The following is a 16,378-nucleotide window of genomic DNA, read 5'->3' on the forward strand; positions in this document are numbered from 1 at the left end:
ACAGGTGTGTGAACAGCTCAAACACACACAGGTGTGTGAACAGCTCAAACACACACGTGTGTGAACAGCTCAAACACACACAGGTGCGTGAACAGCTGCTACAGTACGGCGTGGACTCAAACAGGTCACTTGGCTTCACAGAGTGAATCATTTAATTCTTTGTTGAGCCATTTCACTTAGATTTCTGTCCTTTAACACTAACTTACCATCACACTGATTTTTTTAATGAAACACTTCAAACATCAACATATTTCACATTAAAAGGAGTCGACTCTGCCACACTCATCCACTCAGTAAGGCGTTCCTGTCTTCTTTAAACCAAACGTCTTGAGTTGCTGCGTGCAGGATGTGTGTGATATCTTGTGTAGGAGGTTTTGGTTCTGGTGAGTCTTGACGGGACTTTTGAACTTCTATGTGCAGCTCTGTGTCAGCAGCAGGACAGGACGGAGGCGACTGCTGCACAGTGGTCTAAAAATATGATTTTTCCATCTTCTACATCTGTCCCATCTCTGTAGGACGTCCCTCCTTCTGCCTCTTTGTGTTCATACGTTCCTCTCTTGACTCTTCAACATTCACCCTCTTCATCAAACACTTCTTCTTCTAACCCGTCCACTGTGGTCAGAACAATCTGCATAGAAGTCCGATGTGACTTTTCTCACTCTGCCTTTAGGAACCAGCCGGATTAGTTTCAGTTTTTACTGCAGGAGGAACGATGGCGACTCTTGTAATGATGTTTGTGCTCACCTGAGTCCAGCTGAAACGCTGAACACTTGGAGCCACAAGGCAGAGGTTTTAGTTACGTGACTGAGGTTGAGAAGGATTTACTGCCACTAAATGAGTTCCTACTGTCCACCTTTGGAGCATCAGGTACAGTTTGTTTCCAGATGTGCTGCAGCCGCTGCAGTGACCCGGCTGGTTTCAGGGCTGGTGGCAGGTAGAGCTCTGGGAGACCAAAGACTCTTCTGGGTGTGGGGGTGGAGGAACAGGACATCAGATGCGGATCTGGTAACCGTCACTGAGAGTGCTGAGCTCTGGAGGTTTCCTCTCCACTGAGGCGGGCCTGAAACAAAAGCAGATGAACATGCTGAACTGCATGCTGGGAACACTGATGAACAGTAGAAGCAGAACGGAGACAACTGTTCCCAAACTGAACTCTTCAAGATGAACTTCTGAATGTTCATACCTTAAGAAAACCTGGACTATTTTATTTCTTAGAAAATATATACTTATTAGACTTGAATGTGACACTTTCTCTTTTTGATGTGATTCATATCTAAAGTAAATACTGTAATCCAACAACGTTGTGGAAGCTAGAGGTGACAGTCTGTGAACAGCAGTATGGTTTCATGCTGAGACACTGATGGAGAAGAACAGAAGAAGGTCAGAAAGAACTCCATTGTGTCTTTGTGGATTTAGAAAAAGGCATCTGACAGGGTGCCGAGGGAGGAGGTGTGGTGTTACATGAGGAAATCTGAAGTGGCAGAGAAGTATGTTGGACTGGTACAGGACATGTATGAGGACAGCAGGACAATGGTGAGATGTGCTGTAGGAGTGACAGATGGAGGTGGGAGTGCATCAAGGATCGGCTCTGAGCCCCTTCTTGTTTGCTCTGGTGATGGACCGACTAACAGATGAGGTCAGGCAGGAATCCCCGTGGACGATGATGTTTGCAGATGACATTGTGATCTGTGGTGAGAACAGGGAACAGTTGGAAGAGAACTTGGAGAGGTGGAGGTATGCACTTTAAAGAAGAGGAATGGAAGTCAGTCGTAGTAAGACAGAGTCCATGTGTGTGACTGAGAGGGAGGAGGTTAAACAGTGAGGCTACAAGGAGCAGAGGTCACAAAGGTGCAGGACTTCAAGGACTTGGGGTCCACTGTCCAGGAACATGGAGAGTGTGGTAAAGAGGTGAAGAAGAGAGTCCAGGCAGGATGGAGTGGATAGAGAAAAATTTCAGGAGTGATTTGTGACAAAAGGGTGTCAGCAAAGGTCAAAGGAAAAGTTTACAAGACAGTGGTGAGACCAGCTATGTTGTATGGTCTGGAGACAGAGACATGGACAAAAAGACAAGAGACAGAACTGGAAGTGTCAGAAATGAAGATGTTGAGGTTCTCCTTAGGAGAGACAAGGATGGATAAGATTAGGAATGAGATCATCAGAGGTACAGCACAGGTTGAACAATTGGAAGATAAAGTTAGAGAGGACACACTGGCCCTGAAAAGGGAACAGCTGAATAAAATTAGAAGCTGAAGAAGAATATAAATCTTGACTCAGACTCTGTAAAACTGGTCTAGTTTACATCCTGCTCAGAGTCAGCTGGTTTGGCTGCTACGTCTGTATCTGAACAACAAGAGGCGTGTCCTCACAGCAGGTGATGTTTAACTGACAGGTTGTCTACCTGTTCTCCAGGTGAGGCCTTATAGCTCAGTGGTTAGAGCACTGGTCTTGTAAACCAGGGGTCGTGAGTTCAAACCTCACTGAGGCCTAATTTATTTTCCTTTGCATAAATATTACAGTAAAATTATCTTGAAATAAAATTACCAGGTTCATACATACACATGAAGACGTTCATGTTAAACTTTATTTTATTTTATTAACTGAATGTATAAATCTATCTGTTGCAACTGTACAAAACTTAAGTGTAGTAACACAAAGTGATTCAAGGTGTTCCCTAAGTTTCTGGAAACACTGGAACAGTTGACTGAACATATGAGAACATCTGCACTGTCCACAGGAGGGACAGTGGTTTGGACATGTCCAGAGGAGGGACAGTGGTTTGGACATGTTCAGACAGAGGAGGGACAGTGGTTTGGACATGTCCACAGGAGGGACAGCGGTTTGGACATGTCCACAGGAGGGACAGTGGTTTGGACATGTCCACAGGAGGGACGGTGTGTATATTGGTAGAAAGATGTTAACATGCAGCTGCCAGGAAAAGGACAAAGAGGAGACATATAGATGCAGTTAGAGAGGACATGGAGGTAGTTGGAGTGAGGACAGAGTGAGATGGAGGAGAATGATCCCTGAAGAGGGAAAAGCTGAAAGAAGAAGAAGACCCCTCCAAGAGTTGCTGTTAATAAATCTCTGTTAATTTTCTTCTTAATAATAAAAACTGAAGTTCTGTCCTCGATAAAAGAGTTAATGTTCCCAAATCAGCGTCATAACGTGAAAATACCACAAAGTTTTAACATTTAAATGTTCACAAACTGAATAAAGATAATAAATATGACTTCTGAACATCAAAAGATTGATATACACGGATCGTATTAACAGATAAACTGTTTCCTGAAGCAACTGTGAAAGAAATAATAAAAACAAATGTTCAGTGGGATTCATCAAGAAGTCGTCAGATCCTCCATCTTGTTCTCTCATGACTTTGGTTCTTCCGAGCTGACAGATTTATTTTCTTCTTCTCTGCTCATTTTCTTCCGTTTGTCAAGTCGTTCGTTTCTCTTCTTTCTTCTTCATCTGTTTCCTTCCAGTATTTAGTTTCCGCTCCTCTTTTCTCCAGTTTTCTGTTGCTCTTTCCTCCTCGTCTGATTCGTTTCCCTCCGTCTTACGTTCTCTGCAGGAGTCTCCGTTCAAAGTGGAATTTGTACAAATAAAAAATGTTTTTTTTAAATATTCAGGTTTTGTCTTCCAGACACATCAACTGTCAGCCTTAAAGTGTTTGTGTTTGACATGAGCTGCTGAGCCTGCAGCAGATTATTAGTCTCTGCTGCAGTGGCAACATATTGTTGAGTGGATAAGTACTCTGTTGATAACAGTAATGGTTTCTAAAGTCTCGCGCTCAAGTGCTTTAAAGCGCTAATGTACCGTTGTGCACGCTGGAGAAAGAAGAACATCTAATCTAATTCCTAAGAACTTCTGTTCTTCAACTTTTATCTGCAGCTCATCTAATGGTATAAAAGTGTCTGTTCACTGAGGTGAAGTAAAAATCTGGACAATTTATCAAACCTTTTCAGTTCTGTCCTGATCTCGAGCTAGCATCAAAATGTTTCAGAATCACACTGTTGCAAGCAGCTGACAACTGTTCTCTTCCTGCTTCAGGGAGCGCCACAGCAAGCAAACTTTTTGACATTTTATTTTACGCCAGTAAACCGGCAACCTAAGGATGACAAGACCGCAGCACTGACCACCGAGCCACCGCAGTCCCCAAGCAACTGATAACTAAACAATAATAAAATTAATAATTTGGGTCTCTGCTAAAGAAACAACAGCTCAGAGGTTTAACGTTGTGTGAAATGGTCTAAATGTAAACCAGGAACTCTTTAGGTGAAGAGGATTTATTTACAACCCTGGATGAAGACTCTGTTACTTTAGAAAACCTTTAAAGCCCTTCCTTATCTGCAAACTGAACTGTTGACATGTTGTGAGATATTAATAATAGCATTTTAGGTTCCCAATCTACACTGAATAATTTGGAGAAGTTTCTTTAAAAAAATGTAAAGAAATTGTGTTTCTAGTCCAAAAAGGTGAAGGGATCCTAACAGTCTTGCTGAATGAGAGGTTGTTGGGGGGTGGAGGCTGTCAATATTTCAGAGCGTTTAAAATGGTCTTATGCAGTGCTTAATTTGTAAGCCAGAACACAAATTGCGGGGTGGTCCTCTCCCAGAAACATCTGAATAAAGTAGATGCCATTTCCTGCATTCTGCCGTATTTAAACGTGTTGTTAAACATCTGTGTTCATCTACATAAGTAAACACTCGATCCAATAACCATTTTAGAGAGTAACAGGAAGTAGCCTGACCAACAGCTCTCCTTGTGTGAATAGAGCAAGGCCTGCTTCTCTCAAGCATTCTAACCCCGTCCCCCCCAGGGGTGGAGATTTTTTCAAGGGTAGAAGAAGAAATGCTTACTTGAAGGAGCAGCTCAGATGTGATATGGCTGTTATGTTTAAAATTAGTCTTGTTGTAATTGTTTTCAGATTACCGGTACATATCCAACATGTTTTATTAGTTCAAGGCAGTCATATTTTTTCCTAACTTTATTATTAGTAAGCCTGAGAGTTACCGGATCCAAGCAATCAGTTACGGGAACACACCCTGTCAAAATAAGAGTTCCCAGATCTTGTTCCGCCTCAAATTAAGCCCTGGGCGTATGAAGATAATTTATTTTTGAACACAAACAAGATTTAAGTCACTGCCTGAGAACTTTGTCATGGTGACCACTTTTGGCCTAAATTAAACAGATTTTCAGAGACTACTGTTAAAAACTAAATGATCTGAAGAACCACTGCACAGGATGACCTCTGACCTGTAACTGATCCTGATGCTGTCAGGCTGCGAGGCGACCGCTGAGCCATCGGGCTGCAACTGTCGTCTCGGTCAGATTGGGTTACATCCCGACACACAGCTGACAGCTCACACAGACACAGTCAGCATCAAAGTGTCCTCGCCCGAAGCCTCCTTTAAAAAAAGCAGCTAAATGTGAACTCTCCTTCAGCGTGTTCAGCTGCAACAACTCAGGGCGGTTTGAATCTTGTCTTTTCTTCTCCTCCCACAGATGAAGAGTTTCCTCCCTGTCAGAGAGCTGACTGTATAATCTGAGCTCAGACAGTAAGTGCTGCACTCTGCACATCTGAGCGTGTCTCGTGCACTCGCACAACAACAATGTCAGCTTGGTGAGAACGCCGAGCGGTGACGGAAGGTGTCGCCTCATTTCAGATCAGAGCTGAACCTCCGTGCTGCTTCGGCTTTCCTCTGAGCGCTGAACTCAGATCAGTTTATTCATCAAACACCAAATGACGCCTGAACTGTCCTTGACCCGAGCCAGGAGGGAGGAAGAATCATAAGCAACCAGCAGCCGGTTGTCCTGGTGAAACTGAAGCTGCTCTGTCTCAATATCTGACAGATCTGACAACAATCTGGAACAGACGGCGTTTGTTCTTCGGGTTTCTCACCCGAGGCGGAAGCACTTACGATTTGTCTCGGCGGTTTGTGACCCGTCGCTGTGGACTAATCCGCCGTCGCCGTGGTGATAAGGACTTTCCTCTGCTGCGCTCCTTGATTGGTGACTGAGCACTGGATGATTTCAGGATCTATTAAAAATAAGACAAATTAAAACCCATGAAGAGTCAATGTAACAAAAATATTCCTAATTTAATCTGATTAACATCGGGAGCCAACCCCATTTAAAATGGCTGCCACAGCTGACCTCTGACATCGAAAAGCAGCAACCACGAGGTTGTTTTAAACGTTGGTGTGGTAGTAGCTGAGAGTCATTCACAACAATCTCCAAGTCCTGCTCGTCCGGAAAGATCATTGCTTAAAACGTTCAGCGTTCACCGTTGGAGTTGACCGTTTGTTTGCTAAATGTTTTATGAAGAACCGGATGAATTTTAACGAAACTCTGAAACAACTAGAGAAACTGCAGTTCCTGTGAAAATGCAGAGTCAATGCTTATTGCTGAAAAACAGCTGAAATCAGCTAAAAACAATGACATGTAGATAAAATGGAAGAAAAGCTTAAGTTAGTAGAAGAAAGCAGAAAGAACACAAATTTGCTGAATTAGGTTTAAATAAGCAAAAATCAGCAAAAAAAGAAGGAAAAAATTAACTCAAAAGCTGAAATTAGCAAAGAAATAGCTGAAACGGCAGAAAGAAGCTTAAACTACCAGAAGGATGTGAAATGAGCTCCAAACATGTAGAATAAGCTGAAAAACCTAAATTTAGCACAAAACAGCTAAAACTAGTTAAAATAGCAGAAAAAGCTGAAAGGAACATAAGTTGAAATGAGCAGAAAGAAATTAATTAGACTGAAAGAAGCAAAAATTACCACGAACAATTTGAATTTCTCTGAAATCAGCTAAAATTTGCTGAAAATGTAACTGAAAAGGTAGAACAAGCTTAAATTATCAGAAGAAAGCAGAAAGAACGTGTTTGCCCAATTAGGCTGAAAAAAATCAGAAATGAGCACAAAACAAGGAAATTATCTGAAAAAAGCTGAAATAAGAAAAAAAAACTGCTGAAAAGTGGCTAAAACAGCAGAAAGAATCTTAAATTACCAGAAGGACGTGGAGAGAGCACAATTTTACTGAATTTGGCTGAAAAAAGTTGAAATGAGTGCAAAAAATGTGTAAATGTGTGTTGGCTTAAAAAGCTTAAATTAGCATAAAGACAGCTAAATAGTAGCTGAAATAGTAGAAGAAGAATAAACTTGCAGAAATATCATAATGTAAAAGAAGAATAAGCTGAAATTAGCAGAAAGAAGTTAGAAGAAGCACAAAAATGTTGTAATTAGCAGAAGTTATCTGAAAGGAGCACAAAACAGCTGAAAGTAGCTGAAAGAATCTGGAAAAAAAGTATAAATTTGCTGAAAGAAGCTGAAGCAGAACAAAATGTGAAAGGAGCAGTAAAAGGTTGTAAACAGATCTAAAGATCTGAAGGATGGGAAACGAGCTCAATTTATTTTCTATGAGGAAAAAAGTGGCAGAAAAGGCTAAATATTTCAAAAAGCTAAAGTTGCACTGATACCTAAAGTCACAGCAGGATTGTCCTGAAAGAGCAGAACGTTTTGATTTATGATTTGTTGAAACAGATGAAAACTGCGGGACGAGAATTGTGCTGAAAAAAGTACGGAAGAAAAATGGATCAGAGCAGAGTGAATACTTCATAAACATTCACAGAATTATTTGATGGACAGCTACAACTACTTTCATAAATACTGCGAGTACAACAGAGTTCTCTGCATTTCTGGCAGGTGAAACTAAACCCTGGTCCTCTACAGTCCAAGAGAACTAAAGACAAAATGTCCTCCTTGCACAAACTCAAAGACATCCAGAGGTCTAACAAACAGAAGCACACCAACACTGAAGTCTGCTTTGATACCTTCATGTTCTCTGAAGAGCAACAGAGCCGGATACATGGGAGTGTGTGTGTGTGTGTGTGTCTCCATGTGAAAACATTTGTGTGTATGACAGCTGCAAACCCCCTGACCCACACTCCCTGCAGCCGTGCAGCACCGTCCTTCTCACTGTAGACCTGCATCACACACACTCACACATCGTCTGCGTACCTGAAACAAACCCAAATAAAAGCAGCACACGAAGAGAGAGATTTACTAGAAATAAAACCTACAAGTCCATGAAACGTTCAACTCCACACGACCCAGTTCTCCGTCTCTTCCGTCCTCATCGTGCCCTCAATAATTCTTGACAGTTTATGTTTCCACGTTCAGCCCAAAGGAAACATCCGACTCTGATCTCATGGAAACACGTTATACAAAACGTGTTTCTCTGTTCAGTCTCTAAATAATACAAAACAATAAATGAATGAATAAATAAAAGATGATTTTATAAATTAAAAAGTTGTAGAATCACACAGAGAAGTGCTTGTAGTGTGTTGACATGAAATACTGATGATAAGCAACATGTAGTCAAATAAAAAGAAGAAAATAGTGAAACAAACACACGACCTTTACATTTTATTTATTTATCAAAGCCCAATTGAAAAAGGTCATATTTGTCACATGACTTGATGCAAACTGACAGAGTGGCCGTGACACTGTCGGGATGAGTTTGTGCTCCAGATTTGGTTTTTCCCTGAATTTCATCGCAGCTTTTGGTGGAACGTTCTGATGCCGTTTCTTTTGGATTCTGTTTGTTTTAAAATGCACCGAATCGTTTTCAGATCACGCTGTTAGGTGAAAATATGCACAGAAACATTTTTTAAAAATTGTTGACTCGCTCGCTGCCCTTCGTTTAAAATGTTTCAAACAAAGATTATCTTACAACGTGAAATGAAGCAGGCACAGCCGTTTTAGTTTAACCTCCAAAACACAATTACCGTAATTCCTGGACGATAAGCTGCTACTTTTTTCACACGCTTTGAACAAATATACAATGATGCAGCTAATTTATGGATTAATTTTTTTTTTTGACGAGCTAACAAGACAAAACATTTAGCCTCGCCACACCCGGGTGCTCACATAGCTGCACAATGCACGTCTCTCTTGGGGGGTGGGTCCTCGTGACTCGAAGAGGCTACCTGTAAAAACAACTGACCAATGAAATTAAGCCCCTTATCCACAGGGCCGGTTCTTGTTGGACCTTGTTGTGTCCGGTTCTGGTGGGACCTCTTTTTTTCTGTATCCACAGTGCCCATAGTTCCCGTTTAGTGGGCGGATTATTAATATCAACGCACCTTACCAGCTGGTGGCGCTAGTGCTACATTAAGCTCTTTTCTAAGCACCACTAACATGTATTAGAAGAAGAAGAGCCGGAAAACAACACACAACCAAAATGGATGACCTTCTTGATCTCCGCCCTCCACCAATGAATACGCCCCCTGACCAATCAGTGACCAACAGCGCGCTGATGTCACATCTAGACCCAACAAGAACCAGACCTGGGACCTCAGAGAAGTAGGTCCCAAAAATGGGGTGGGTTCCACCGCTGAAGGCATTGTGGATAAACCACGCAATCGGCCCAAACTAGTTACATAGGAGCCCCAAAAGGCCCTATGGATAAGGGGCTTTACTGAACCGGTCACAGTGGACCAAAGAAACCAAGTTTCTTTGGTCCACTGTGGAGGGGGGACACTTGGTCCCCCCTCCATTCTCTCCTCCCTTCCCCCTCTCCACAGGAGGTTCCCCCCTCGTTGTACACAACAAAGTATTTGCAGCCACTGTGACGTTGAGAGCGACACCGAAAGAGACTGAGGACGTGAGTGACGACTGTTCAAACACGAGGAAGACGACTGCAGTGCTTTTCATGCACGTGAGGAATGAAGCTAGCGATCAATGACTTCCTGGTAGGTTGCTGTATTTATTTTATTTTTTAACAAGCCACGTCACAGGCATTGTTCAGAAAAAAACCATTTACTGCATGTATTTATGCATGTTACTGGTACGTATTTAATTAGAAGTTTTAAAAATCTTTGTGTGAATATCTCGTGTTACAACGTGGACACCTGCGGTTTATACGCATGTGAGGCCTATTCTGTATATGCACAAAAAAACACTGTTTCCCTTTTTAAATTTAGCAGAGGCAGCTTAATATTCAGGTGCGCTCAATAGTCTGGAAATTACGGTTTATGCAATCTCATGTGATATTTCACTATCTCAGTTAGAGTATGTGAATGGCTCTCAGCTACTACAACACCAAAATAGCTTAATGTTTGTAAAGTTCACTGAGATTTAGCCATTTTGTGAAGGGTAAGGTCAGTCAGCTGTAGTGGCCATCTTGAATTGGAGGTACTTTAACTGTTAATACGTCGAAGCTGTGAAGCAAAACAAACTGACTAAAGGTTTCAATGAACTCTGTCCAAAAGTTCACGAGACACAAACAGAGTTAACTCCAGCATTTAATAAAAGTTTTAAATAAAGATGTCATGCAATCCGTTGCCTTCAGAGTATACGTTGAGGACAAGGCTCAGCTACTACCACACCCAACTTTAGCTCAATATCTGTAACACTGGCTGAGCTGGAGAGATTTTTGTGTTTGCTAACGACAGTTAGCTGCGGAAGTCATCTTGAATTTAAGTCTAAAGTTCAGTCAGTTGTAGATGTTCATTCAACAATTACTCAAGTAATTTATGAGATATTTTACTAACAGAACAAACACTCACACATGCAAAAACATTATCGCACCCCTGTGCCTTTCAGCAGCAGCAAAAACAATTTGGACCACGAGCTCTGAAAGGGTCTACCTTCATCCTCATGTCCCGGCCATGTTTCTCCAGTTCCTTCCTCATCTCCTGAGCTCCCAGTTTGGCTGCGTTCAGAACCAAATGCTTCCACTCGATTGGCTGGAAGACATGCGGGTCATGAGGCACGTACAAGCCGATCTTCACCTGACAGAAGAAGAAGATGAATTCACACACTGGTTTCACGCTCTCTTCTTCTAAGCCTCCACCCGTCCCACCTTCTTTAAAGTGTGCTGGTATCTCTTGTAGGAACTCTCGAACTCTGCCACCAGCTCGCCCAACGTTCGGTACATCAGCGGTTTGTCCATCAGGTCCTGGCGCCGGCTCATGCCCAGCGACCCATAGCGACCGTTGCAGTAGACGCCCAGAACCACGTGGTGAAAGCAGTGGCCTGAAAACTGAGTCTTAAAGCTGATGGGGAATCGCTCGAGAGACGTGAGCCCGTTAGTCAGGTAGCTGGTCGACACACGTTAAGGAGGATCGTTTTAAAATACTGTGTTTAAACATTTGATCATAACACAACCAGCTGACTTGATTAAATGTGTCTAGTGCACGTACAATCTTGCTGATGCAGCGTTTGTCTGGGTGTGTCAGCGTGGAGGAAGCAGCCGTTTGACTCGTGTATAATTAGATTCAGGCCGATACTTGGAAAAATAAAACTGAAAACGCCACCGAGGAAAAACAAACTGCCAGAGCTTGTTTATTGTGAGCGTGTTCGTGCTGGAACCAAAGGACACAACATGTTGATTAAAGGTGGCGCCACAGACTGATGGAGACTAACTGGTGACTCAAACTGTGAGAAAACCTGGACATCAGCGTCAGATGTTTCCTGTCAGAGGAGAGTTCCTACATTCAAGCATCAAAATGCATCTCTCGAGCTTTGAGATGTGTCGGAGACGTTCGTGTTAGGGCTGAACGGTTTTGGAAAATATTCTAATTGCGATTTTTTTTTTTACCTCAATATTGCGATTTAACATGTGATTATTTGTCTTCTTCTCGTGTATGTTTCAGTGAACACAAGCAATAAATCATCTGTTCTAGTAGTTTTCAGCTCCGCTGTAACGCTGTTTCTGCATTTTTTGTGTAGCTTCGTGATAGCAACTTGGCTAAAATGTGTGCGCGAGGGCATTCTGTACCACTTATCATGTTACCAACGCCGTAAACCCAGGCTTGGTCACTGTATTAATGAGCATCACGTCTTTCTCTATGAACTCCGTTATTGCTCGGGTTATTTCCATGTGTCGTTTCGAGTTATGTTCATACGGAGTAATGCCTTCGAACAGTTCGGTCGGTGATCCCTGTCGGCCGATACTTTGCTTACTTGAAGTTGAAGCGCTGGTCGTTGGTGTTCCAGCCATGCCACCATCATAAATGGCTTTGTGGTGTTTTTTTAAGTGTTGATAAAGATTCATGGTGTTACCTGGAGAGGTGGCAACAGCAGCACGGCAGGTTCTGCACAACACATGTCGTGCAAGCCGGGCACCATTGTGCAACTGGTTAAAACGCAGTGCTGACTTCTCCCGCTCCCTGTTTTTCTTTGCTCCGCTCACTCGCAAGTCACGTGACCAGATCATGTGACCAGATCACGTGACCAGTCAAACTGCAGCCTTTGCGATTAGAAAATCTTGTTTTATCATATCGTGATATTGTCGCAAACACAATTAATTGATCAGCCGTAGTTCATGTCGGACACTATTTCAATCTTTTTTTTTCATTTACTCTTTATTTATCCAGGTTAGTCTCATTGAGCCACGAGAACTCATTTTCAAGAGAGACCTGTTTAGGGAGCAGATGGCGGGGGTTAAGGGCCTTGCTCAAGGGCCCAGGGTGGAGTGAGTGAGGGTGGAGGGAGGTGTGGGTGTTTCACCTTTTCTACCCACATTTTGATGTTGACGGTACCGGGAGTTGAACCTGAGACTTTCCGATCACAGGCCCATCTTCTAACCTCTGCTCCACCACAACGAAATAATTTAAATAATTTAAAGTGACTGCAACACAGTTCTGAAGGTTTACTGTCCATTAGAAGATATTTGTAAAGCATCTTTGATGACGACAGTACTTTAAAAAAAGAAGAAGATATTTCTACAAGTCCACTTGTCTCAGAAGTCTTGGTGTGTTTCTGAAGCAGCTCCTGCTTCACCAGAACAAAAATCCAACGAGACATTGAACAGAGCACCAAAGAAAAGACAAAAGGTCTGGGCGCTAAATGTTCAACTGGAGAGACAGACTTCCTCCAACAACAGACACTAAGAACCAAGATGTCTCGTGCACGTTGCACTAATATCAGCAGAGAGAAGAGAAACATGGAAACCGAGCACATGCAGTCTGCAGATGCACGATGCAGCCTTGCTCCAAACGCTTCGTTGGACGAGCACATTTACGAGACAGTTGGACGTGTGACAGTGCTAGCAGTAAAACTTCTCCTCCTCGTCGTAAGCGAACCACCAGGCTAAAGGAAAGCTGCTGAATAGTTGTGTGACAGCTGAGCCCAGGTCGTGGCCTCACACCATTTTGTTTTCTTGCCTCCCCGGCATGTTCCAGTGTCACATCCAATCACTCTGCTGGCTTTTTAAAAAGCAACATTTCTTTTAAAAGTAACGCCACTCTATGAAATTTAACACTGAACCCCCACCACCCCCACCCACATCAAGAGCCCTGGAACTGCAGTTGTCTCGCCTCAGACTGAAAACACACAAAGTTCACGTGCAGGTGTAAAACCAACAGAAATGACTAAGACTAATCATTTCTGAACAAGCGGTGCGCAGACGTCCCGTCGCTGAAGGATCTGAACCGTGAACGCTTGTAGTTTTGGACATGAGTGTTTTTCTGGACTGGAAGTGAACGGGGAATATGGAAGTAAATGTTTTTGGTGCCAGATATTCAGGCGGGTAGAAGTTTCACTGTGGAGAAGAACTGAGCTTCTTTTGGTTGTTTCTTGTCCGAGGCAGCTCAAAGTGACGAATCCTGTCGGGCGCAGATTCATCCACCACCAGGTGCAAGGCTGGAGCCAGAGGGTGGCCAACGGTGGCCGTGGCCCCATAATTAATCTTCAGCCACCCCAATCATTTGAAGAAGCTATGCTTTAAGGATGACATGACGTGTGCAGAGAAACAATAATGTGCACGACCAGGAATAGTTTTTCAAGCCATGCACACAAAAACAAGCTGTAAATTTAAAAACCAGTCTGCTGAAAGCGCAGCCCCCTGGTTTCGTCGCAGACACTCAGAATTAGAGACCGTAACTGAAGTGTCACATATTTTCTTTTAATCTTCCCACAGTTTGGAGTTGCCAACTAATCTCCAACAGGTACAGCTCAGCTCACCACATCTACAGAATATATTGGACTCGGTGTACGAGGAATTAATCAAATACAAGTTTCTGAAACCTCCTTTGTTTATTTATTGCACTTATCATCATTAAAAGCTAATTTTAGTCTCAGAAGGTTAGAAATAGATTTTAAAATGAACCGTTTACAAAGAGTCTTCACATTTTAAACTCCAGTGTCCTGAAGCAGCGTCATGTGTTCATTATTTGTTATGAACCAACTCACACTGCAGCTTTGTTCGTTCATTAGTAAACCTGTCTACAAAGCAGAAATACTACAAGTGAAACTTCTTTATGCAGCTGTCCTTTGCTTCTTGCTGCACAACCCGAACCTGCCACACAACGGGACATAAAGCTGGTTTGACCCTAAATAACCCTGAATATTCTGGAGAAAACAGATTCCTGTCAACACGGATGCAAAGAGATGAGCGTTAGACGACAAACGGCTCCAAATGCCACAAGCAGCGATCCTCCTCACACTACAGTCTCTACTGGTCTCATTTATCCCAGTATAAGGAATGATTTGTTTAAACTGAAGCGTTAGAGTCATGGAGATGAAGCTGTTTTATGTGTGAACTGCACTGAACACGTTCCAGACCGCAGATGTTTAGTCTGTGTAGTTGTTCTTTGGTCATGGTGACCCTAAGAGCTGTAACAGAAGACAGCTGAACCAGTTTAATCCACACCATCGATTATTGCTTCACACTGTTGACGTTCTGCGTTTGAACACATTTAAATCCAGTTCAGGTGTTTTCCAGAAACAACAGGCTCGACAGGTGTGTCGTCACCACAACACGTTGAGAACAGGCGTGTCCTCGAGGTGACAGGTTCACATAGAAGTGACAGGAAGTCTAGCCGTCCCTCCAGGTGAGGCCTCATAGCTCAGTGGTTAGAGCACTGGTCTTGTAAACCAGGGGTCACGAGTTCAAATCTCGTTGAGGCCTGATTAGCTTTTCTTTAAAGTTAATTAGTTTTTACCCAACAACACTGGGAGAAAACAACTTCACTTTGAGGTGGATCTAAACTAAATTATGAGATTATTTTAGGGTAAAAACAACAATCTCTGAGACCATCATGAACAAAAGGTTTTATTACTGGTTTTTATTTTGTATTTTATTTCACCCAGATTTTATTTCCTTCGGTGTTTGTGCACAATGAACAGAAGTAGATTTTTGTTTTTGTATTTCTTGTCTGACGCTGCACAGAGTGGCAAGTGAAGGGAGAAATGTTCTCCACCTCCAGGTACAGTGGTGGAGAAGGTGGAGCCAGGTGTGCCCTTGTTTTGTTTTTCTGTGGGAGGAAACCGGAGTACCCGGAGAAAACCCACGCATCACGTAGAGAACATACAAACTCCAACCAGAAAAGTCCCTGGCCGGGATTCGTCCCGCTCAGTGATCACCGAGGGGCCCCTTCCTTTCTCTTTCTGAGGCTGTCGGTCTGGGGGTGGGGTCTGTCTTTCCCCATCACTGCTGTGGGAGATACAGTGAGGCGGATACCAGAGCGACCGGCATGGATTGTTTATTTAAAATAATCGAGCGCGACCTGAACCGAGCTTTAGTCCCCCTCGGCGATCACTGAGCGGGCCAGGCCACCGGGAAATGTCCCAGTGCTCCCGAAAGCCAGTCCACCCCCAGGATAGGCTCAGTAACGTAGCGTCAGTCTGTCTGCTCTCTTTCACTGTGCTCTTTTAGAGCGCTGAGAGTTTAGAACATTGCAAGAAGCCTTAAAATATATAAAAATACTAAAATTCTGTTCAGTGGAAGAGGTGGTGCAGAGGTTAGAGAAGGTGGGCCTGTGATCGCTGGTTCAACTCCTGGTACCATCCATCCATTTTCTTTACCCGCTTATTCCATGTTGGGTCACGGGGGTCGCCGGTGCCCATGTCCAGCCATCACTGTGCGAGGGGCGAGGTACACCCTGGACGGGTCGCAAGTCCATCACAGGGACACATAGAGACAAATGAGACAAACAACCATTCACTCTCTCACTCACACCTAGGGACAATTTAGAGTTACCATCAGCCTAACATGCATGTTTTTGGTCTGTGGGAGGAAACCGGAGCACCTGGAGAAAACCCACGCATGCACGGAGAGAACATGCAAACTCCACCCAGAAAGGCCCCTGGACCGGGGTTTGAACCAAGGACCTGCTCGCTGAGAGGCAGCAGCTCTACCAGTTGCGCCACCGTGCTGCCCCTCCTGGTACCAACAACATCAAAATGTGGGTGGGATAGCTGAAGCATCCACACCTGCCTCCACCCTCATTTGCCCCACTCTGGTCCCTTGAGCAAGGCCCTTAACCCCCACCATCTGCTCCCCCGGGCACCTTATAGCAGCTCTCTGCTCCACACAGAGGCTGTGCTTGTGTCAGGAAGGACTTCTGGTGTAAAAACAATTGCCAAGTCTTCGT

General features: G+C 43.5%; 1 protein-coding gene and 2 non-coding genes across 3 annotated transcripts in view; 2 read left to right on the forward strand and 1 right to left on the reverse strand.

Annotated features, from left to right (window-relative positions):
• Positions 1–932: 932 nt before the first annotated feature.
• The window catches only part of vash2 (vasohibin 2), a 31,606-nt gene continuing 16,160 nt past the window's right edge, over positions 933–16,378 (reverse strand). The window contains exons 6-9 of the mRNA XM_037685670.1: positions 10,864–11,101; positions 10,649–10,792; positions 5,922–6,040; positions 933–1,060 (exon numbers count right to left, since the gene is read on the reverse strand). Of these exons, the coding sequence (XP_037541598.1) occupies positions 991–1,060; positions 5,922–6,040; positions 10,649–10,792; positions 10,864–11,101 (571 nt within the window). The 3' untranslated portion in view covers positions 933–990. The remainder of the gene's footprint in view (positions 1,061–5,921; positions 6,041–10,648; positions 10,793–10,863; positions 11,102–16,378) is intronic.
• Positions 2,414–2,486, forward strand: trnat-ugu. Its single transcript has one exon. It is a non-coding gene; the product is annotated as a tRNA-Thr (tRNA).
• Positions 14,841–14,913, forward strand: trnat-ugu. The gene has a single exon. It is a non-coding gene; the product is annotated as a tRNA-Thr (tRNA).

This window comes from Nematolebias whitei, chromosome 12 (genome assembly GCF_014905685.2).
Source record: "Nematolebias whitei isolate Nwh7 chromosome 12, NemWhi1, whole genome shotgun sequence".
NCBI lineage: Eukaryota > Metazoa > Chordata > Actinopteri > Cyprinodontiformes > Rivulidae > Nematolebias > Nematolebias whitei.